General features: G+C 54.5%; 6 protein-coding genes across 6 annotated transcripts; 2 read left to right on the top strand and 4 right to left on the bottom strand.

Moving 5' to 3' along the window:
• Positions 1 to 1,953: 1,953 nt before the first annotated feature.
• Positions 1,954 to 3,129, top strand: BDP81DRAFT_330424 (L-galactose dehydrogenase; the record flags this gene model as incomplete). The annotated part of the gene is made up of 1 exon (XM_060585398.1): positions 1,954 to 3,129. The coding sequence occupies one exon, from the start codon at positions 1,954 to 1,956 to the stop codon at positions 3,127 to 3,129; it is 1,176 nt and encodes a 391-aa protein (XP_060440131.1).
• A 213-nt stretch (positions 3,130 to 3,342) lies between these two features.
• Positions 3,343 to 6,486, bottom strand: BDP81DRAFT_111632 (uncharacterized protein). The gene is made up of 2 exons (XM_060581485.1): positions 5,863 to 6,486; positions 3,343 to 5,800 (listed from the first exon to the last, which is right to left on the bottom strand). Exons 1-2 carry the CDS (start codon positions 6,259 to 6,261, stop codon positions 3,557 to 3,559), a joined length of 2,643 nt encoding a protein of 880 aa, XP_060440130.1. The 5' UTR covers positions 6,262 to 6,486; the 3' UTR covers positions 3,343 to 3,556.
• Positions 6,487 to 10,571: 4,085 nt separating this feature from the next.
• On the top strand, positions 10,572 to 11,975 carry BDP81DRAFT_330678 (actin-like protein arp-6; the record flags this gene model as incomplete). The annotated part of the gene is made up of 2 exons (XM_060585436.1): positions 10,572 to 11,007; positions 11,065 to 11,975. 2 exons carry the CDS (start codon positions 10,572 to 10,574, stop codon positions 11,973 to 11,975), a joined length of 1,347 nt encoding a protein of 448 aa, XP_060440129.1.
• A 348-nt stretch (positions 11,976 to 12,323) lies between these two features.
• On the bottom strand, positions 12,324 to 13,085 carry BDP81DRAFT_464711 (spherulin-1A; the record flags this gene model as incomplete). The annotated part of the gene is made up of 2 exons (XM_060594182.1): positions 12,324 to 12,556; positions 12,608 to 13,085. The coding sequence occupies 2 exons, from the start codon at positions 13,083 to 13,085 to the stop codon at positions 12,324 to 12,326; spliced, it is 711 nt and encodes a 236-aa protein (XP_060440128.1).
• A 2,517-nt stretch (positions 13,086 to 15,602) lies between these two features.
• Positions 15,603 to 17,087, bottom strand: BDP81DRAFT_453757 (uncharacterized protein; the record flags this gene model as incomplete). Its single annotated transcript, XM_060592862.1, has 2 exons — positions 15,603 to 16,629; positions 16,789 to 17,087. 2 exons carry the CDS (start codon positions 17,085 to 17,087, stop codon positions 15,603 to 15,605), a joined length of 1,326 nt encoding a protein of 441 aa, XP_060440127.1.
• Positions 17,088 to 19,142: 2,055 nt separating this feature from the next.
• Positions 19,143 to 20,356, bottom strand: BDP81DRAFT_475072 (uncharacterized protein; the record flags this gene model as incomplete). Its single annotated transcript, XM_060594721.1, has 2 exons — positions 19,143 to 20,128; positions 20,258 to 20,356. 2 exons carry the CDS (start codon positions 20,354 to 20,356, stop codon positions 19,559 to 19,561), a joined length of 669 nt encoding a protein of 222 aa, XP_060440126.1. The 3' UTR covers positions 19,143 to 19,558.
• Between the last annotated feature and the right edge of the window lie 188 nt (positions 20,357 to 20,544).

Genomic DNA, 20,544 nt, shown 5'->3' with positions numbered 1-20,544 from the left:
ATGAATGCCATCGAGATATTGGTTCTGTATGATTGCCATAGAGAAAGGCCGGTCCAAATGAACTTGGCTGTTTGGCGCAGTTTGAACATTGGAACACGAGCGCCGTCAATAGCGACGATCTAGAGAATCACGGGTGATCATTCGGGAGACGACAGGTGCCTCCCGATAGATGGAATGACACCTAGGAACCAAAGCAAGTGACGGCAAGCACTTGCTTGAAGAGAATACTTTGTAGAGGGGATAGCAGACATCGAGCTTTCAAAGAGTCTCAAGTGACTAGTGGAGGTTGCAGAGTTCTCATGGCATAGGCCCAAAGCAGACACCTATCTGAGAGGTCGAAATGGACAGGCCGTAGAATGAACGGTGGAACTACCAGACGACCGCCTGACCGGCCGCACAAAGCGCCGAACGAGGGATGTTCGGCGGCCAAGTTGAGTCAATCTAGTAGGGTATTATTGATTGCATTATTTGTTGGGTTGGAACGAGACAACGGATTGATGCGGACTCAATGGAGCCTGAAGGTGCCGAGGCTGCGAAGGGCTAAGTCGGAGGTTGCTAGGGATAAATCATGAGGAGAGCGGGACACATGGCAGGATCCTCAGGCTAATTGCTGTCCAATGCGAGCAGTCCGGTTTGCAATGAATTGCAGATACTACCTGAGGCGGTATTAGCCAGACTATACAGTGGTATAGGCAGTCCCACGATGCCACCGTTTGTTTGCCTGAAGATGGGCAGACTCGTCACTCGACGACGGGATTCGGGCAGAACTTGGAGATACATCAGCGTTGCGATAGGCACGTCATTGGGCAAGGGAACCATGAGGTTGAAAGAAATGTTTCAGTCAATTGAAAAGAATTGATGCATAGTAATGTCTGCGAGATGTTGAGAATGGGAGATGAGGGAGAGCTCTTTGTGTTGTGGTTTATCGTGGGCTAAGCCAAGCTGCCCTCCTGGGTTCTGTCAGCTGCTGGTAATCGATAAGATGGTGGGAGATAAAGTAAGATAAGATACGTTAGTGATATTCGATTTGATCTTACCTAAGCAGGCGGGGTCCCATCCATCACCAAATGTCCCGGAAGAATGAGCGACCCATCTTGGCCTGCAGCTACCTTATGAGAGGTAGCAGGCGCGGTAGGCGCTGGTGGCCTGTTTGACGAGATCTCATACGCCCATCTCTTTACTCCTGCAACACATATCAGTGCTTGTCTTCTTCCAAGAACACCTCTACATATTCAATTCATGTAACATTTCGGCCGTCACAACGGAACTGTTCCAGATTCAGCAACTCTTTTCACTAGGTTGCCTTGGGTTTCCTTGACCCTCACCGCAAACATGGTAGTCCCAGAAGCCTCGACACCCCAGCTCCCCCTCCAGAACCCCGCGTCTCGCTGAGCCCCCGCATTGTCGGCGGAATGGGCAGTCGTCACGAAACTTGTCGCATCTTTATTCAAGTGAGTGAAGATGTATCGGATTCTACTGAACGCTATATCTCTTCACCTAGCATGCTCGCTATTTGGAGTTCACTAGCTTGGTCACAGCACGAACCTAGCCATCAACTTTTAGAGTTGCGCTCCGCGTCAGTCTATTCGGTCCTATGCGGAGGAACTAGAACAAGACCAGTCCGATTCCAGAAAGTCCCCAAAAAGAAGAAAAAGACTCCCCCACCTTTCCGGCGGGGCAAATCGCATTCGGAGATTCAGACACGCGTGGGGACCCTGACTATCAATCATTGACGTACTCGACTCGATATCTTTTTGAGCCGCTGGACCTTGAGCTGTGTCCATTGTGTACCACTCACAACAGCCAGCAACAAATACCTAGCTCCTGCAGAAGGTATCTACTAGGGAGTAGGTACGGTATCGAATCGAAGCTACAGTTCATCACTTCTCTATCTGATTCGAAGCTTAATCTCGGATTCTATCTACCTTGTAGAGCACAGAAAATACACCCGAAATGGCGGCCCCGCGCACAACCAAAACCCGGCCGCTCTCCGCCGTCCTCCCACCTCTGGTCCTCGGCACCGCAACCTTCAACTACCAATACGTCTCGGACCCCTCGCGCATGCCCTCCGTCGACATCGTCTCCCGCGCCCTCTCCCTCGGCGTAAACGCCTTCGACACCTCCCCCTACTACGGCCCCTCCGAGACCATCCTCGGCGCCGCCCTGCGCACCCTCTCCCCGCCCCGCGACTCCTACTTCCTCGTCACAAAGGCCGGCCGCATCGCCCCGACCGAGTTCGACTACTCCCCAGCCTGGATCCGCGCTTCCGTCCTCCGCAGCCTCGAGCGTCTGAATACCACTTACCTAGACCTAGTCTATACCCACGACGCAGAATTCGTTTCCCCCGATCAGGTCGTCGCCGCCGTACGCGAGCTACGCCATCTCCGCGACGAGGGCCTCGTTCGTTATGTCGGTATCTGCGGCTACCCTGTCCCGGTGCTCTGCGAGCTAGCCGAAAAGATCCTCCGCGAAACGGGCGAACCCATCGACGCCGTCCAGTCCTTTTCGCACTTTTGCATCCAGAATGATACCCTCGGCAGCGACGCGATCCTTACACGACTGAAAGATGCCGGCGTCGGTGTCGTGACCAACGCGAGCATGCTGAGCATGGGTCTGCTCACCACCCGCGGCGTCGACGACGGCCCCATGGCGAGCTGGCACCCGGCCCCAAGCCCGTTGCGCAAGCTATGCAACAGTCTTGTAGCAATCGCCGAGGGAGCGGGAGAGAAAATGGAAGAGCTCGCTCTGTACTGGGCCATGGCGAACTGGGCGCGCGTAGGAGGTGCCTTTGGCAGTGAGCTGCTGCCGCCCACGTACAACGGCCCTGCCAAGGTCGGTGTCAGCGTCATGGGCGTAACATCCGTGTCTGAACTGGAAGAGACGTTCCTTGCCTGGCAGAGCATGATGCGCGAGCTCGCCGCCGAGAGCGACAAGTCAAATCCTGCCGACGTCCCGGCCAGTCGGCTTGACAAGATTCAGCGGTTGGTCACGGAAAACATGTGGCCTGCCTTGGGCGAATGGCGGAATTACAGCTGGGTCAGCCCTGGCGAGGATTTCGTCAACCAACCTTCCGTCGCCGCTATCGATGCTGCCCTTCCTGCCGTCGCTGCCGCCGAGCCGCACTTGTAAGCCTGGCAGAGAACCCAGAGCAAAGTCGGTAGGTGAGGCCAAATATCCAAACATAATAAAGAACAATTGGGATTGTCTCCCATGAGTAGATGGTAATGAGTAGATGGTATTGTCAAGCCACTTTGGACTATTGACATCTCGGTCACTTTTTTCCATATACCTGTGTAAGGTAGGTTGGGTAGAATACAGTGAGCGCTAGCCATTCACATGGCAAACAGCAGAAAAAAAAAAAGAAAGAATCACGTCTAATGGCCACCTCCCCCAAAAAGTTCACGCTGAACGCCTTGAGTGTCTTGGGAGTTCCCAATCCCCAGAGTGTATGCAAAATTCTGCCCCCCATGTATTCACGCTCAGCCGTTGCCATCAAATTTGGCATAATCATATCCCTCCATCATCCCGTCATCATCCTCGTCGTTCCGCACTCTGATCACTGCGTAACTCCAGTCGAACTCTCAACAATGTTTCCGTGACCTAGCCTCTTCGACTCAGCATCTTCATCCGAGATGGGAGCCGGAGTCTCAGGTGTGATCATGACCTCTGGCGTTAGTGCCCCACTGCCGGGGCCAGGGGACACGTCTCCTTTGCTGGCGCCATCGACAGGCTCTTCGGGAATCGTTGGCGGTGGCTTCAATGTACCGGCGTTGGTCTGCACAGGCTCCTCACTGTGGACATCTTCCATGTGCTCAGCCTCGGGTTCATCTTCCGCTTCGGCCTTCTTGCTCGTAGTGGCAGTCCGGACCTCGCCTGAGGCGTTATCCTGGTCCTGATTGGCCTCGCCATTTTCAATGTCAACGCCCACCATTTCCGCCAGGCTTCGGAAGTTGAACATTGGCTCCGTGTTGTCCCGATCGCCTTCTTCGCTTCTGTTGCCAACGCTCAGCTCACTGGCTCGAGGATCGAGATAGGCCTGATTGCTATAGCTTCCAGCTGCACTATCAGCTAGAGACGATGAGATGGAAGATGCATTGCTCATCTGTCTCAAGTGGGAGGGCCCGCGGCTGGTCGTCGGGATCGGCAATGAGGGTGTAGAAGATGTGCTTTGGAAGCTGCTCTCGGATGACTGCGTCTCGACAGCCGGACGTTCAACAGCTTTGCCTTTCGAACTTGGTGCCGAGCCAGGTGCCGAGGTGGGAGATAGGGTGTTGCCCATCGGTGTTGCTGAAGCTACTGGAGAAGTCTCGGCGCTGGGCCCTGCCGAGGTCGTCTGCGCCCCCTGGAGTGTGGCCTCTACACGCAAGTTGCTGGTTGTACTATTCCCTCTGCGTCGTCCAAGGCCAAGGGAGAGGCTGCTTCCGCTAGCAGAGCTCTGGCCAGGCCCATAGACACTCTGGCGGTCCTGCTTCTTGAGGGCCTTGCGCTCTTCCTTGTCCCTCTTCTTGGCCTCCTTTCGCTCCGCCTTTTCTTGTTTACGTTTTCGCTCTTCCTCGGCGGCGAGAGAAAGACGGACGGCTTCCATAAACATCATATCTTCGAGCTCCTCCATCCGACTTCTCCTATTGTTCAGCGCTCCGCGCCCGGAGGAGCTTCGTGGTCCAGGCTCAGGTCCAGCTGGAGCAGCTTCGCCTTCTGGGTTGCGGTGCGGGCTCTCCTCTGGCTGTTGGTTGGAAGGTCCAGAGGGGGTGCGACTGCCAGTGTTTCTCCGACTAAAACGGCCGGGCCTTGTGAAGGCAAAGCCGCGCTGCTGCTCGTTGTTTCCCATGAGGAAGGCCGCTGTGTGCAGAGCAGTTGCTGCTGCAGCCCTGCGTGCTTGGTGGGCTCGCTGCGCTGCGAGTTTGGTTGACCAATCCGGGCGGACCCGATCAGTAGTAACAACATTCGGGGCATTGGCGGACAAGCTTTGAGCGCGCCGCCTGCCGGAAGTCGGGGAGGTAGGCGACAAGGTTGAGTTCAAAGAGCTCTGGGATGACATTGCGGTGCTTTGTGACGGGTAGCCAATGGCATATGATAGACCTCGTCGGAAAGGGGGAGCATCGTAGGTTACGCCGAATTCGGTCTGCTGGCAGTAAGGGCACTGCGCGGGCTCGGATATCAGCATTTCTGGGGCTTCTTCCGGGTTGGTCGGGTTCGCAGGCTGCTCGGTCGGTTCGCCGTGATGCTCCGGATGGTGTGGGTCGGCTCGCTTGATCTGCACGAAACATTCGCTACAGATGGGCTGATCGCAGCAACGGGTGCGATTCAGGTAAGGAGGATAGGTTAGGAAACAGATGGGACACTCGGTAGCATCTTTGTACAGGAAAACCTCTAACGGCTGTCCGTTGACCAAGGGATCGTTGGGCAACTTAATCTCACGGGGCGCAACGTCGTTTGATGAGTTGCTGCGGGACCCCCCGCTCAGGGCTGCTGCGAGGGCTTTCGCCCGAGGCTTGAAAGGCGAGCTACTCCGCTGCTGGGCTGCGTTGGGTGACGATATCCCAGAGCCTGGCATTGAGCTACTACGATCCGATCCTACTGACAGAGACCTCGGACCCATTGGAACAGTGAGGTTGGCAAGGTTCTGAGAAGATTCGGTAGGAGAGGCGGGCGTGTTGGACTGGGGAATGAACTCGGGCGGAGGTTGCTCATCGGCAGCCGGGATATCAAGGCCGCGGCCGGCGCAGATGAGCTGGTATTCGGTCCAGTTGTCGGAGTAGTCGTTAAGACCCCTCCAGAATGGTGCAAGTCGTCTCTCAATCTGGAGGGCCACAACTGTCAACCTTTGCAACCAAGCATCGAAACATTTGGAAAGCCACTTACCTGCAATTGCCGCACAATGGGCTTGCTGAAGTCTTCGGGTCCAGTGTATGTACCAAGAGTTACAAGGTACCCGCCGTCAATATGCTCCTCCTTCAGACTCCGCTCACGCTCCTTTTCTCTGGCGACGCGTTCCCTTTCAAGTCGCCGGGCTTCCCGCTCCTGTCTTGTCTCTCTACGCTCGTAAGGTGCATCTTCTCTGCCCGCAGCACTGGAAGATCCGGCGGCTCCGAGGCCAAGGAGATTTAGGTCGGCTCGACTAAAGCGGCTTTGCCTCCGTGAGCTGGCATGATCGTTTGCGGCTTCTCTGGAGGTGGAGTGGTTGAGGTAGGCGGCCTGGCTTTGCCTATAGTCGGTCGCCGGGTCGATCGGACGAGATTCTTTGGTGCTACTGTTACCCATGTTGGCTATCGATGGTATGGCCTGGCGGTATTGCTTGGGGTTTCGTCGAGTGTATGCTTTCTCGAAGTGGACAGCGCAACGGCAGGTAGTCGGAGGCCCGGTTCAATCAGAACAATGATTGCAAGGACAAAAGCAGCGGACCAAAGTCAATCACAGCAGTGCACTATGCAATGACAGGTAGTCCGGCCAAGGTTGATCCGGTAGAGAGTGTTGGCGTCGTAGTCGGCGTATGGTCGCAGTGTTGTCGGTGCTGGTGCTGGGTGAAGTACCGCCGCAATATGGTTGGGGATGAACCGAGTGTAATCAACAACGCATCCTTCAGACGAAGTGGCAGAGAGCTGCAAGCATTGTCGAGGAGGGTGAGGGAAGGCAGGTGATGTTATTGATCGTCGGAGGCGGATAAGAGGTAGTACACCGTAGGATGTATGCGAATGGGCGCGATGGGTTGAGATGGCGGGCGGTGATATCGGGGATGGTGATGATGGACGGATGGTGTTGGCAGTGCAGTGCAGGGTGACGGTCCAGGGGTCGCAGTCAGCGGATGTTGTTTTTGGGTGGTTAGGTAGTGCTGGGTTGGAGACCTGGGACCGGACGGGCGTGTCGGGTTGGGGAAGCTTGTGACGACGTGGATGTCGTACGTGCGTGGCTGGGCGCTGGGCACTGGATGGTGGGCGGGCCAAGATGGATGTGAAGGTTTCCAGGCGTGTGGAGAGACGATGTTCCCAAGAGGACGGAGAGCGAGTCTACCTTGGTTCAGGCAGGTAGATGGAAGGATAAAAGAATGAGTGAATGTAGAGCCAAGATGGCAGATGGGGAGATGCAAAGGAGATGAGAGTGTGAGGTGGTCGTTGGAGGAGGGACGAGCAACAAATGCCTTAGGGAAGGTGCGAAAGGTGTCGGGCGCGGAGGACCGGGGGGCGCGGTTACGGTTGTCGGGTGCAGTGGAGAGCAAGGTTCCCAACGATCCAGGTAAGGTACCTTAAGATAGTTGGGTAAGGTACGTAGTAGTCTGCTGCCTTGGTTGCGACGGGAGACAATGGGTGTCAAGGGACCTCTCTACCGGTACTGTAGAGTTGCTGCTGACAATGTTTGGTTAATATCAAGGTAAAACACCTCGAGTTGAATGACAGATGAAGAAGAAAAGAGCTCATTCTAAGGTACTTCAATGTGCTAGAATAGGTACCTACTTTGACGGTTGGCTAAGGGAAGGTACCTAGGTAGGTATGTAGGCACGTAGGTACCTTAAGCGTGGTAAGGTACGGAGTAGGTAGCTGTCACTGGTGTCGCCAAGGGAGATGTGACGTCTGACGTTGTATCCGTCCTCGAGCTGTCAGAACGGAAAGAAAAAGAGGGAGAACTGGAGAAAGTGGACAGCAAAATTGTGCAAGTGAGGTAATGTACGTGAAAGAGGCCGAGAATCAAGGCAGACAGGGTCCCAGAGGAAATCCGGATCCCAGTGGAGAGAGAGTCTTTGAGGCCGGTAAAGACCGTAAGGTACGAAGTATTACAGTAGGCGGGTGTGCGGCGCGAGGTTACCTACCTTACCTTACCTTACCTTCCATGGTTCAATGTTTCCAATGGATAGAGGCGTCGGGCGGTTAAGTTACGAGAAGCAGGGGAGGTCCCTCGTGTGGCTGGTTATTTGGGTATTTGGGATTGTACCTTTCCCAAGGCACCTACCTCTCCGTTGGGTACCTTACCTCACCTCGCCTTTGGGGGCGGTTTGCTGGGTCACCGTGGGTGAGGTGGATGAAGTCTGGACCGAAATCGCTGGCTGCACCGGCCCGGCTTGGTTCTTGGCCTCAGATCTACACTCTTGGGGCTTGGAAGGCACCCGACTCCCACCTCCCAACCTGCATGGAAGGCAGGAGAGGAATGGAAGTGGACTCTTCTTACCTTGGGTAGAGTGTAATACGGGAAGGAGACTACGGATGTTGTGAGGTGGGTTCTTTCCGCTAGAGTCATTATACTGTAGGTACGCAGTCCATATCCATAACTCATGGACCTGGAAAGTACGGAGTACCTTAGTCCGGCTATACACTATGCCTTGGGTCTTTCCTGCGCAACAAAGGCTCCACGGCACCTTCCCATGCATACCTATGTACTTCCTCGACGCCAATGGAGGAAGGAGACTTCGAAACCATGGAGGGGCAAGAGGCTGGCGTGGAAGGTGGAGCCCGTCTGCGGCCTGCGTGCCTGCCCACCTACCTTACGAGGTTACACCATCGGCGGGACCCCTCCTTTCCCCGACATTCAACATCCAACCTACGGATATGCGCCTGAGGTCTGCTACTGTTAGCAGTACATCTCATTCTCACTCTTATTCTAGGACACGCGCAGTACTAGAGGGTATCAATCATTTCACTCACCTTCATGCCTCTCATCGACATGACATTCCCTTACTTCTCACGCAGATAAGACCTCAAAAAAGCTTGCCCTGACCCATTAGCTCCAAGCGCCTTGGAGGACATCCACCCCTCCTCACTCGTATTAGCTAAGCAAGCCTGTCCATCATGAGGGGTTGATGAGAGATTGATGAGGTGAGAGCTGAAAACCCTGCTTCCGGTCTTTCCGCAACCAGTCACTGCCGCTTACTGACTGTCACTGAGGTTGGGTGTCATTCGATAATGTCGATAATGTCCCTTCCATTTGACGTCCATCAACACCATCGATGGTATTGGTGACGATACAACTTCTTTACCCCCTATTCTGTCCTCCGCCCGGCACTTGAACAACTAACTCATCGCCCGTCTGTCTCATCCAATCCACCATGACCCCCGCGGCACCCCTTGCCGTCTAATGCTTCCCGATCCCGACCCAGTGCGGCAAGTGCCTCTGAAAGCTCCCGACGGACATCTCCCGCCTGTATCCATGAATCTTGCGCCTAGAGCTTCATGCGCACGACATCTCGCAACACCCCGTCCTGCAGAGCTATGATGCCTCACGGGCTTGAGCGCCTGTTGCGCCCAAAGTATTCGTACCGCTCTCCACTAGTCTGTCTACTCTACCAAAGATCGAGCCCACTAGGTACCCTCGCATCTACGCTCCTCCACGTGTCAACCGCCATGTACCGCCATGCAATGCACCTCAACAACGGATCCTCCCCAAACAACTGCCTTTCGTCATTCATGCCCCGGAGCCTTCGACCATGTCAACTACCTAGGAGTGCTAGGTTGTTTGGATTACACGCAGGTCTTCAGCCTGGGTTTGTCGCCCTGCATACACTCCAACTGAGGAAATCAAGGCGGTTAGCATGTGCAAAGCATACAAACTGCAACACCCACGCGATATCCGAATAATCTGTTCTTCATAGGCTCGCCTGTGGCGTTGTCCAGCGGATTGGCTCGACGCAAGAGTCCAAGACAGGCACACGCGCTGGATATAACGGCTTCGTTTCGTGGGGTGCCTCATGAGCTCCTGCCAGGCACCCTCTACCTACATCTCAAAAGCCCCGACCGCCTGTCGCCTTATCTCTGTAACCAATGCCATGACACTGTCGCGTGATTCTCTGAGACACTCATCCCACCATGTTCGCGGCGGTGAGGACATCAAAACGCCATCTGCACCCCACGTCGCACAATGGCGCTTCAACCGCCAACTTCGTCTCATTGATGCCATTCTCGTCCTTGCAATAGCCTACCTACCGCCAAAGTGTCGTAGTCTAGTAATCTCGAGATGTTGACTAGCTCAGACGCGCCTGGCGCGAGATAGGCTCTGCTAAGGCAGCTAAGCTAAGTATTGGGAGAAAGTTGAATCCAAAGATGAAGCCAGATACGATGGTTCTCAAAAAACGAGAATACCTCATTTTAGAGCGATACCAAACGGAAGGTCGATAGTTGTATTGTTGGAACGTCAACTGATCTTTTTCGCTAATGCCCGGGGTTTCTTGCGTCTAAGTCGGTATTGTAAGATTTACTCATGTCGCGAGTCTGTCGAGCAGATGTTCCTAGGACCAGTAAGGCATGGAAAGTGGATATAATGCGGAACCTAGGAGATAACCCAAAAGCGCACATTGAAGGAAAATTCTCCCCAGCTCGAGCTAGATTTATGATATAAGGTAATTAGCTTAGATCATCAGAAGTTTACCAAAATACTTTTAACGGTTGCAAGCTCTTGGCAGACTGAGAGTCGCATCATGTCCAGGTCACTGGTCTCGCTGTATTATGTCAGCAGTATCGGCGATGGAATGGCCGACCACCGACAAACACGCCCAAGCTCCAATGTCGAGAACTCCCAGCGCAAAAGTTCACGCTTTCGTCAGTCTTCCCAGTCATCGTTGCGCCGCACTCGCAACAGTGCAAATCGTGTCCATGACTGGTGGCCGCAATACCAAGTCTTCAGGCCCCGTGCCTCCGTCGCGGACGCTCGTACTCGACAATGGCGCGTCTACCATCAAAGCCGGCTTCGTTTCCGACGAACACACCGATGAGCCCCGAGTAATCCCAAACTGCATCGCCAGAGATAGGGCGAGGAAGGTCTACGTCGCATCTGACCTCGACAAGTGCCGCGACTTTGGCGAAATTCAATTCCGGAGGCCAGTTGAAAAGGGGTACATTGTCAACTGGGAAGCCCAGAAGGAGATTTGGGACCACGAGTTCTTCGACGACAAGGCGGCGCAAAAGTGCGACCCCTCCGAAACCAGACTGCTCCTGGCAGAACAGCCCAACTCGCTGCCCACTTTACAGGCCAATTGTGACCAGATCATCTTTGAGGAATATCAGTTTGCCAGTTATTCTCGTGGCATTGGTACGTGACTTCGCCGATTTTACGTCTCACCAACCCGGCTAACTTTTGCCTTCCCAGGGGCCTCATTCAATGCGTACCACGACATTCAAGGTATTCTCCAGACCCCTCGAGACCCGAATTCAGTGCCCCAGATTCCGGCCGAGGCTGTGCTGCTCATCGACTCTGGATACTCCAATACTATCGTCATGCCTCTCCTCAATGGCAAGCCTCTGCATTCCGCTGTTCGCAGGCTTGACGTCGGTGGGAAGCTCATGACGAACTACCTGACGCGCTTACTTTCCCTACGATACTACGACATGCGAAACGACACATATATCGTCAACGAGATCAAGGAACAGGCTAGCTATGTTTCACTCGACTTCAATGGGGATCTCGAGAAGACTTGGAAGGGCACGAGGGGCGAGAAGAGGGAACCGTATGTGACGGGAGCCGGCATTGCCAAGGACTACGTCCTGCCCGACTTCCACACCAAGACAAAGGGCGTCGTTCGAGACTACGACCCTGCTATGCATACAAAAGCAAGGAAGATGGCAGCGCGCGCCGCTGACAACGACGAAGACATACTCACGCTCCGAAACGAACGCTTTTCAGTTCCCGAACTGCTCTTCCAGCCTTCTGACATTGGGCTCCGACAACCTGGGCTCGCGGATGTCATTATGCAGTCTCTTTCCGAGTTGCCAATTGGTCTTTGGCCCGGGCTCTTGGCTAATATCGTGGTCGTTGGCGGCAACGCCCTGTTTCCCGGCTTTATCCAGCGACTGGAGAAGGAGCTTGTCAAGAGGGTTCCCGACGCCTGTATCGTGAGAGTAGCTCATCCCGTCGACCCTATCACGAGTACCTGGCACGGCGGTGCCAAACTGGCCAAACATTGCGACATTCACAAGTTGTCTGCAACCAAAGAAGAGTATGAAGAGTACGGCGCTGCATGGGTTGCCCGCAAGTTCAGTTCTGGAAACACTGGTGTCTGAATGACTACTACTCCTCTAAAGACCTACCAGAGCGGTCAGTCACTATCGAACAGCCCTGGAATCGTCCCACCTCCCACCCGCATATGCCCTGTAGGTGTACATCGCAATTCTATGGAAGCAAAAGCAGCCGCCATCTCAGCCTCTAAACAGTCGAATATTACTTGAATGTATCAGACAAACCGCTCCACGATGCCATCTGCCACGGGTATCTATGATGCAAGCCTCCGTCGATACGTTTCGGCCAACCAAGGATTCTCGTTCCCGACGATATAGAATGCCTTTGCAGCTATTAGCATCGACCATGCTTTTCATCCATGTCGATATGGCTGTGAGCATACTCTAGGCTACCTACTTGGAGCCAATAGCTTCGCACCGCTTCAGGCATTCTGCAGTGCCAACCGCGGCACCAGTTCCGACGGCCGGGATATCGCGTCGGAGTTGTGCAAACTTTGCTGATAGCGGGTTTCCTCCGAATGCTGCTGCCACTACACCCGGAGGAAGGTCGAAGAGTCCATTGGCTACATTATGGGTGCCGGCATCTTCTGAGCTCAGAGCAGAGATCAGAGTAGCATTATCGCACCCTGGAGTGGTGAGCATGAGAAAGAAATATGGAAGCAGGCAAGGAAGCTCACCTGTGTTTTGCATCGTGTGCAAACTACCTTGCGGGAAGAGCGTCATCATCCCGGGCGCCAAAGTTGTCTTGACCACTCGAGCTCCGTTCTCTAGCGTCATGTAGGTCTCGGTAGTCCCCTCGATCGAAACCACATAGTTGGAAGCACGAGCGTGGTAATGCGGCGGCAGCATAGCGCAGGGACCGAGACTGATCCAAGCCATGGTCATGCCATTGCCAACAGTTGCTGGGAATGTCGCGGCATTGGCGTTGACAACGCCTCCGGGATTATTGGTGTGGAATGCATGAGCGAAGTAGTCGAACGTCCAGTCTTTATCGTCGGGGAGGATAACAAGCTTATCGAGCTCTGTCGGACTTGTCCTCAGCGATCGAACAAGATCTGGGTACACGGTGTCATCTGTGGCGTTGATGAAGGCTGCAAAAAGACACAGTAGCAAGAGGGAGGAAAGTCTGGTCGGCGACGGGGCGAACATGACCATGTTGGACGAGGTGAATAAGGTTAAGGCGTCCAGAAGGCGTCCAAGTCAGTGTTGAAGATGCCGTTTCTAGATCGATTGTCCTCCCTCCGACGAACCAGGACAAGGCGAACTTATAGTAGCTCGTGAGGCTCAAACCGGTTGCCAAGAAGGACGCCTCGTCCCAGGGAAGTCACCACGAGACCTCGGGGGATACCATGGCACCGGAGCAGTCTCCGCTTGAAGTGTAGACCAATAGAATAGAGCGGAAAGGGGCAGAAGGCCTTTTCCTGGGATCTCTCCATCCAGCTGTCTCGAGGCCAAAGCCGTTATTTTGGGTATACGATCAAGATTCTTCCCCGGTGCAGCGCACGATCGACAATGACCTACATGTTGTTTGACCTGAGAATGATGGAAGACGAAGGAGGAAGAGGAGGACCCTGAGAAAGCACAGAAACCTTGAACGTCCTGTGCTAGGGGACGGTGCGACTTGCCACGTCCTCCAACAGCTGGTAGGTGAGCACACCAGTGACAGTCAGGGCAACGCTGTTCAACCGGTCAGGACGGAGGAGGTGACTCTGGGTACACAGGGCACTCGTATGAAGCATTTCCTCGGGCTTGGCATATCAACACAAAGAACAATCATGGTCTCATCTGTAGAGAAGGCTCACAACCATCACTGAGAATTATCTTACCAACTTGTTCATGCCCTCGACCAAGGTATGTCTTGAACGAACGCTTTCCACTTGACGTGTGACTAGAAGTGTCCACAAGATCGTTGCATATGACAAAGTTGCGCCCGAGAAAGAGCAGAGGGGAGGCAAGGCATTGTTGTATCTGTCCAAGTAAGCTCGTGATACCGTCACTCCCAGCTTTGCCATGTTGTAGGTCTAGCTTTTTCCTACGTAACCATAGGCTTTCTCGACAAGGCCCTGCTTCCGCAGTGTTGTATAGCTTCTTCCATTCACATGGCCAGGCAACCATGTCAGCTCACTGGGTCATACGGACGGAAGGGTCATATCTCTTGGGCGTAGTCATCATGTGCCGCTCCTTGAGAGCCTCGTGGTCGAGATGACGGCCGAGGTTAGAACCTACCTTGAGGCTGTCAATTTGGACAAATGATAGATACTATTCAGCAGGTGAGTGAGATAAATACCTTTATTAAGCTAAACAGGAAACAGTCACGGATTGCCCGAGATTTGTGGCTCGTGACGGCGATTGCATTTCGAGGCAAACTCCCATGCCAAATACCTGTGTCACAAAATGTCTACACTCGGAAGTGACGAAATTGATCAGCTGGGTGACAGAGCCATGAGTTGGAAGCATCTCCGGCATCTCCCTACCGAACGATGTCTTTCTTCCTGAAGCTATATTTGTTGACGGTGACGGAACTTGATCTTACTTGGGCCATCAAGCGAATGAATCTAGGGGGTGACATGCGAGACTGACGATCGTCCGAGGGAAATGTGCAAAATGGTGAAGAAACGGTCATTCCCACAGTCTTAGCTTAGAATATAGTAATCAGTCAGGTCCATACAGCCATCTGTAGATGTCCCTTGTCAAAGATTTCGCCAAGAGAATACAATCTGGCTGAATACGATACACAAACAGTGGGTGTAAAAGAGTTGGGATTGAGGTCAAGGTTGTCTAATACCGCTAAATCATTGGCAATCAACGCCTCAAACGCTTTGCTTTAAGGGTATCTCACAAACAATGAAAGCGCTTGGTGACGCGACGAGAGCTCGCCGGCTCTGTCAATGTTGCCCACGCAAAAAAACAACAACCAAACAGTACAGGAGTTCGCCGTGTGAGACAGGCTGCAAATCGTCCTCCAAAGCTGACAAGAAGGCCATGGAAGTCTCGCTCTGCACCGCCCGACAATACGATGGTGAGGAACGTCCTGGGATATTTCAATCCCGATAGTGCCACCAGGAACTTTCAGCTCCTCCAGTTGGTCTCAAACCCCGCGACTTGCGGTGACTGACCGGCGATCGGCGTCTGTCGTTTCGCCCGGATGACACTTCCCTAAAGGTGTCGCAGGAAGCGACCACGGCTCGAGCACCCTACCGAGAAATGTTAGCGATCTGAACGCGTCAACGAGGTTGCGGGGATCGGACAGTCACACTGCGAATGTTAGCCAAGCCACAGGAGATACCGTTGGTGAGAGGCGGTCTTACGAAAGTTGAGGTTGACCCCTCGTTGTGAACCAAGCAGTAGCCACCGCAGCAGCCTCTACAGAGCCTCTGTGTACGATCAATGCAGTCGTGACACTATTTCCTTGCTGTCAGCTCGGGTCTTTTGGACAATGACCTTGGGTCCAGTATCGCCACTTACATTGCTACCGCATTCCCAGCAGCTCTTCGTGATACGAGCCTATGCAAGGTTGTCTCTGTCAGCATCGTCGGGTCCTCGCTAGCCACGCATACTCTCGCTGGATGCCAGAAGCTCAAGGGAAACGAAGAAGGGGGGGGGGGGGGGCATGAATAGCATTGTGGCATACACTTTGGAACAGGCCGGGCCAGACGGCAAAGGATGTCCGACTCAGCCCAGCAACACCCTCTGCGCATCAATGACCTCGACCATGGTGCAGTTCGGGAAGCAGGCGCCATTTCGTACCTTGATCTTGGGCTGGCTCTCGTGCTCCTGGTGCTGGACCCAAGCACCGCCCTCGGCGTCGACGACTATCACATCGGTGTCGGCCAGCTCGGTCACGGCGCTGGGTGTCTGGTAGCATTCCTCGCACCACCACTTATTGCAGCCTGCGCAGTATCTCTCTCGCAGGCAGTCGATGCATCGAGCAACGAAGGAGGATTCCGATCCGGTACAGAGCTGCGGTGCCGTTGCGGCCTTGGCTGACGAAGCCAAAAGAGGCGGAGGTGTTAGGAGAGGGCGTTGGATCGCCGGAGTCCCGTTGTGGACTGACATGCCTCCGGGTGCAGCACCGCACCCGGCGCAGCCGCCCAAGGCGACTGTCGCCACGGCCCAGTGCCGGGCTGTGGCAGGAATTCTTACCTTGCCGTACGCAGGCGAGTTCATGTGGTAAGGTCCGGTGCAAGCAATAGCATCGAATGCAATGATGCCGTGGCAGTCAACCAGGGTGTTGGCCCATTCCTCTACCAGCGGACGTGCAATGATGCGACCTTTCCTATGGTACCAGTCCTCTTCCTCGCTGCGTAGCGAGGATGTCAACGCCTGTTGTGACTTGGCATTCCACCCTGCGCTAATCTGCGCTGCGTGCGAAGCGGTGCCAGACGGTACACCGGATGCTGCCAACGAGGGCAGCGGAGTATCCTTGGCACCGAAAACGTAGAGACCTTTCAACCGGGGCATGCCCTCTGGTCGCGACGGTCTGCAGGCATATTGGAGAGATGCGCACAGCTTACGCTCGTTTAGGTTCTTGACGCCTCGGATGGACAGGAGTCGCACGCTGTAGGCCGGGTCGAGAATGATTTCGTGGCAGAGCTCGGCCGTCACGGACAAGCCGTCTAGGACCAGCGTCTGCACATCTTGGAGGATATTCTGTCGGCGGATGCTGGAGAAGATGCCTCTCAGCGGACCGGAGTAGAAGCTGTTGAGGGTGGCGCGTTAGTCGAGCTGTCTGTAGCACCGCCATCGGCCCTCTCTGGCATCCCCACAGCGACTAGCTCGCCGCGACTGGGGGCAGAGAGCAGAATGTCACCGGCGGCGGTGGAGTGGAGTAGAGTAGAGTAGAGTAGATTGGACGCACTCATCTTCGGTCAGATTCTCATCAAGTTGGACATTGCGCCAGACTTCACCACCGCGATCAATGCCGTCGATTTCAAACTGCGCCGCGCGTACGTGGGTGAGATCAAGATGGCGGAATACACCAGAAGTGTGTTTGATGAGTTCTCGGAATGCTCGGCTCGTGGAGGCAAGACTCAGGCGATCATAAGCGGAGAGGTGAGGAGCTGTGTGGGCGAGGATGAGAGGATTGGAGAGGAAATGGAGGAGATTGGTAACCGGATTCTGGTAAAGCGTGTAGGCGTCCTCGACGTCCTGGAGCATGTTACGGCGAACGCGCGCGAAGGGTGGAAACGTGGGAGTAGAGACGAGGTATTACGCGACGGCCGTAAACCTCGAGGGTTCGCGGCGATCAGTCTGGAGGTTAAGAGGTGGTGATGATGTTGTTGTTGTAAGACGGGAAGAGAGAGGCCGAGAGCAAGGAAGCCGAGTAGTAGGTGAAAGAATGGCCGTCGAGGGAGGACGGGCAGAGCTCAGGCGCAGGCGCGATCGCAATTGGGTTTGGGTGTCAGACTGATGATGCTCACTGTTTACATGGGAAGATAAGAGCTTTTGGCTTGGTACTTAGTGATCCAGACCAAAGCCGTCTTGGGGTGGACGACGTGTCGGTCTAAATATCTACGGCATCGAACCCTGCCAGGTACAAGAGAGAGGACGGTGGGCTACGTAGTGTCCGGGCAAGACAAGAAACGTAAGAGTGTCTATCCTTAGCTTTGCGGTGAAGAGGTACCCCGTCAAGCAAGGCGAGACAGGGAACTTTGGAAGCATTAGATGTACATCGAGCAAGGGACCTTGGGGGTCAACCGCTGCGTACGTAGAGTCGACAAGATGCGCCGAGAAATGCAGCACGGGCAGGCTAGAGCTGTGCAGGCTAGATCGGTCCAAGGTCCAAGTGGACGGTCGTCCATATTGCCCACACACCCACCCCGTGCTATCATCCAAGTCCCATACCTACCCACGTACCCCCCCCCCCCATCCGGGCCTTCGCACCGTAGTGTACGTAGAGGCTGGCGCAGAGCGAAGAGCGGAGGGCAAGTAGAGACGCAAGAGTCACAAGTGTTCCTACCATCCACTTGTCGCTCGCCTTTTGCTTCCCCAGCATCTTGCAGGGCAGGTATTATCGGCAGAAGGTGGTAGCGTGGGTGGTAGTGTAACTGTGTAGCATCCATCTGGGGTTGGCCCGGTTGGGTCGACCGTCGGACCCTGAAAGAGAGGATCGGCCGTGTCCAGTCAATGGAACCATTTGTGGCAGACGGGGGGGGGGGGGGCAAAGAATAGTGCGGTTGAAACGGAAGAGCTTCAACCCGCCGCCTAGTGCGGTCTTGGCAACTGCAGAGCAACAGAGAAGGTCCGCTGCGCTGGCACCTCGACGTCGATGTTGAGAATCTCTCAAAAGTATCCGTATCCTGCGTACTGCTACTCGGTACCTTACTCCGTGCCAAGCATGCAGGCGTTTATGCGCCCTAGCTGACTTGCGCGGTAGCTTGGGAAGAGTGTAGGTAGAGTCAGGAAGGCCAATAAGGTAGGGACCGAAATGTGAGGCACTGGACGGGGGGGATGTGTATGGAAACTGCTTGAACCTTGAATGAAGGCCCGAAAGGTTGTGGAAAGGGGGTGGGGGAGGATTGGGGACGATGATCCGAGTTAAGGTAGGAGGTGTGTTGTTGAGGTCTGGCGCGATGAAATGAGATGAGATGAGACATATTGCAGTATACTCCTCCATTAAGGTAGGTCAGGTGTATTGAAGTCCTCCTCATCAAAGGAACATACCGAAAACCGAGATTGCAGATCTGAGAATGTTTGTATGTCGAGATTCAATGGGGGTTGAGAAGTTGAGTGAGCCCAGATGCGCATAACCGGGCAGTCTTGTCCGAGATAATCGGGAGGGTCTGTCATGATTGCGCGACATTCGTACGGTTATAGAGACAAGAACAGGCTTCCCCGGTCATGCTGGGCATCAGTTAACAAGCGCATGTTTCTCAAGTCCCTCAACTCCCTCATCCGGATGGCGCTCTCATCTCATCCCGCCCCGTCAAGCTCCATCCCGCGCAAGAAAGACGTCTACGGGACCCAAGCTCCAATGAAGGTTGTTGAGCTGGGCATGTCTTGAAAGTGTTACATGACCAAATTAGCCGCTCCAACCGCTTAAACCTGCCATGCTGAGACTGGGGATCGCCGGGCTAGCTGGTTAGATTGTTCGCAAGCCGTGAAAGCCCACCACCAACTGCACAACAGCACGACTGCCGCAGCGCAAGCTTATTGCTGGTTCGCTGTTCGGTGTTTCTGGCCGAATCAAATGCGGAACCTCAAGGTCACCGAGCCAGATGTGCTTTTCCAAGTTCCAACCTCCCACAGGCTGCATACTCCGTACAGCAGCTTCGCTTCGCAGGGTTGCACTATCCAATACCAACGAAAGCTTTTCGTGGGGTAACCAGATGGACTGTTTCCGCTCCGCTGCCCTGCGCTGCCGCTGTGGCAGTCTCACGGAGTGACCACACACACTCCTCCGCGATGGTGCTGCGGCCTGCCTTTGACTTTTGGCTTTCACCCACCGAAAAGATACCGCCCTAGCACAGTGGGATGGATGTTCCTTGGCCGGCGCTCGACTCGAACTGCTCATTTTTTTGTCTCCGCTTTGCGTACCTCGGGTCATGCTGCCTCATCCTGAAGCTGCAACTCGCAGCGGAGCGACCGTGCTCATCTGTCCGTGCCTCTCGAGAGGTGCCATACCTTACTTACCTTATCCGCCTCATTGCTCGGTGCGGAGTTGAAAGTTGCTGCAAAGACGTTGGATACCTAGTGTCGAGCAAGCTGGGGAAGCACAGGAGCGAGCTGCGTGTAGGAGCTAGAGGGGGTTTCCCATGCCTATTTTGGGTATTGTTTCGGCGCGCTGATCCGCTAGCTAGCCCTGCTCCGGGGGGCACGGAGTGACAGTCCGGAGTCGCGGAGTCGGGAGTTTTGGCCACATTTGTTTCTGCTGTTTTTGGTGAATGGAGACCAGCATGAGGTGTCAGGTTGCGTTGCAGTGGTTGAGTGCTAGTGATTCGGGATATGAGGCTTCTTGGCAGCTGCACATCATGATTCAGCTTTATTTGGTATTGGTTAGGTGGTATTGGTTCTGTTTTGGTTTTCTGGATGAGCGCAAAGGGTTGGTCAAGGGCGCGTGTGCATAAGATTGTTGAACCAGCAATGTGCCAATGCCCTGCGTGCCAGCGTGGACTGTAGTGTAGGCAATTGGTAATTGAGAAGGTCTGAGAATCTTCCTGTTTGGACTCTTGGAGTCTTGGTGGCTGGAGCACCCAGCACTGTGTAATGTGTTTAGTAAGCGTCTATCCCGTCCAGGTCTCTCATCCAGCCATCGTCGGCCTCGGCGCCCGGCCCGACCTGTACCCGGATCCGACTGTTTTGTCTCCACTATGGTCCACTTTACTCACCTGGGCGGTGAGAGAGATGTGATTGTGGCGCGAGCTGACCAGAATGGGAATAGAGGTGTGTGGCGCGCGCTTAGGAGTCCGGTACTCGGCAATCTTCATGAGGCGTAAGGGCGGCCCACATCATGTCGTCAGCGAGGCAACCTGGAACTTGTTGATTTACAGTGGAATCTCGAAGAATCCCATCAGCCTGCTGATTCATCGCGATGGTCGCCATGACACTTTCCACATAACATAACGCAAATCCAGCCTTGGAAATCACCTTGCCACAACCTGATGCCTCTCTACGG

The sequence above is a fragment of the Colletotrichum phormii genome (assembly GCF_030913505.1).
Source record: "Colletotrichum phormii strain CBS 102054 chromosome Unknown BDP81scaffold_25, whole genome shotgun sequence".
NCBI classification, from domain to species: domain Eukaryota; kingdom Fungi; phylum Ascomycota; class Sordariomycetes; order Glomerellales; family Glomerellaceae; genus Colletotrichum; species Colletotrichum phormii.
This window is presented reverse-complemented; position numbering and strand designations above follow the sequence as displayed.

Excerpts from the sequence above, each read along its gene's own strand:
- BDP81DRAFT_111632 (XM_060581485.1), bottom strand. The coding sequence starts at position 6,261 with ATGGGTAACAGTAGCACCAAAGAATCTCGTCCGATCGACCCGGCGACC. Across the intron at positions 5,801-5,862 it reads CCATTGTGCGGCAATTGCAG|ATTGAGAGACGACTTGCACC; the intron begins GTAAGTGGCTTT and ends GTGGCCCTCCAG.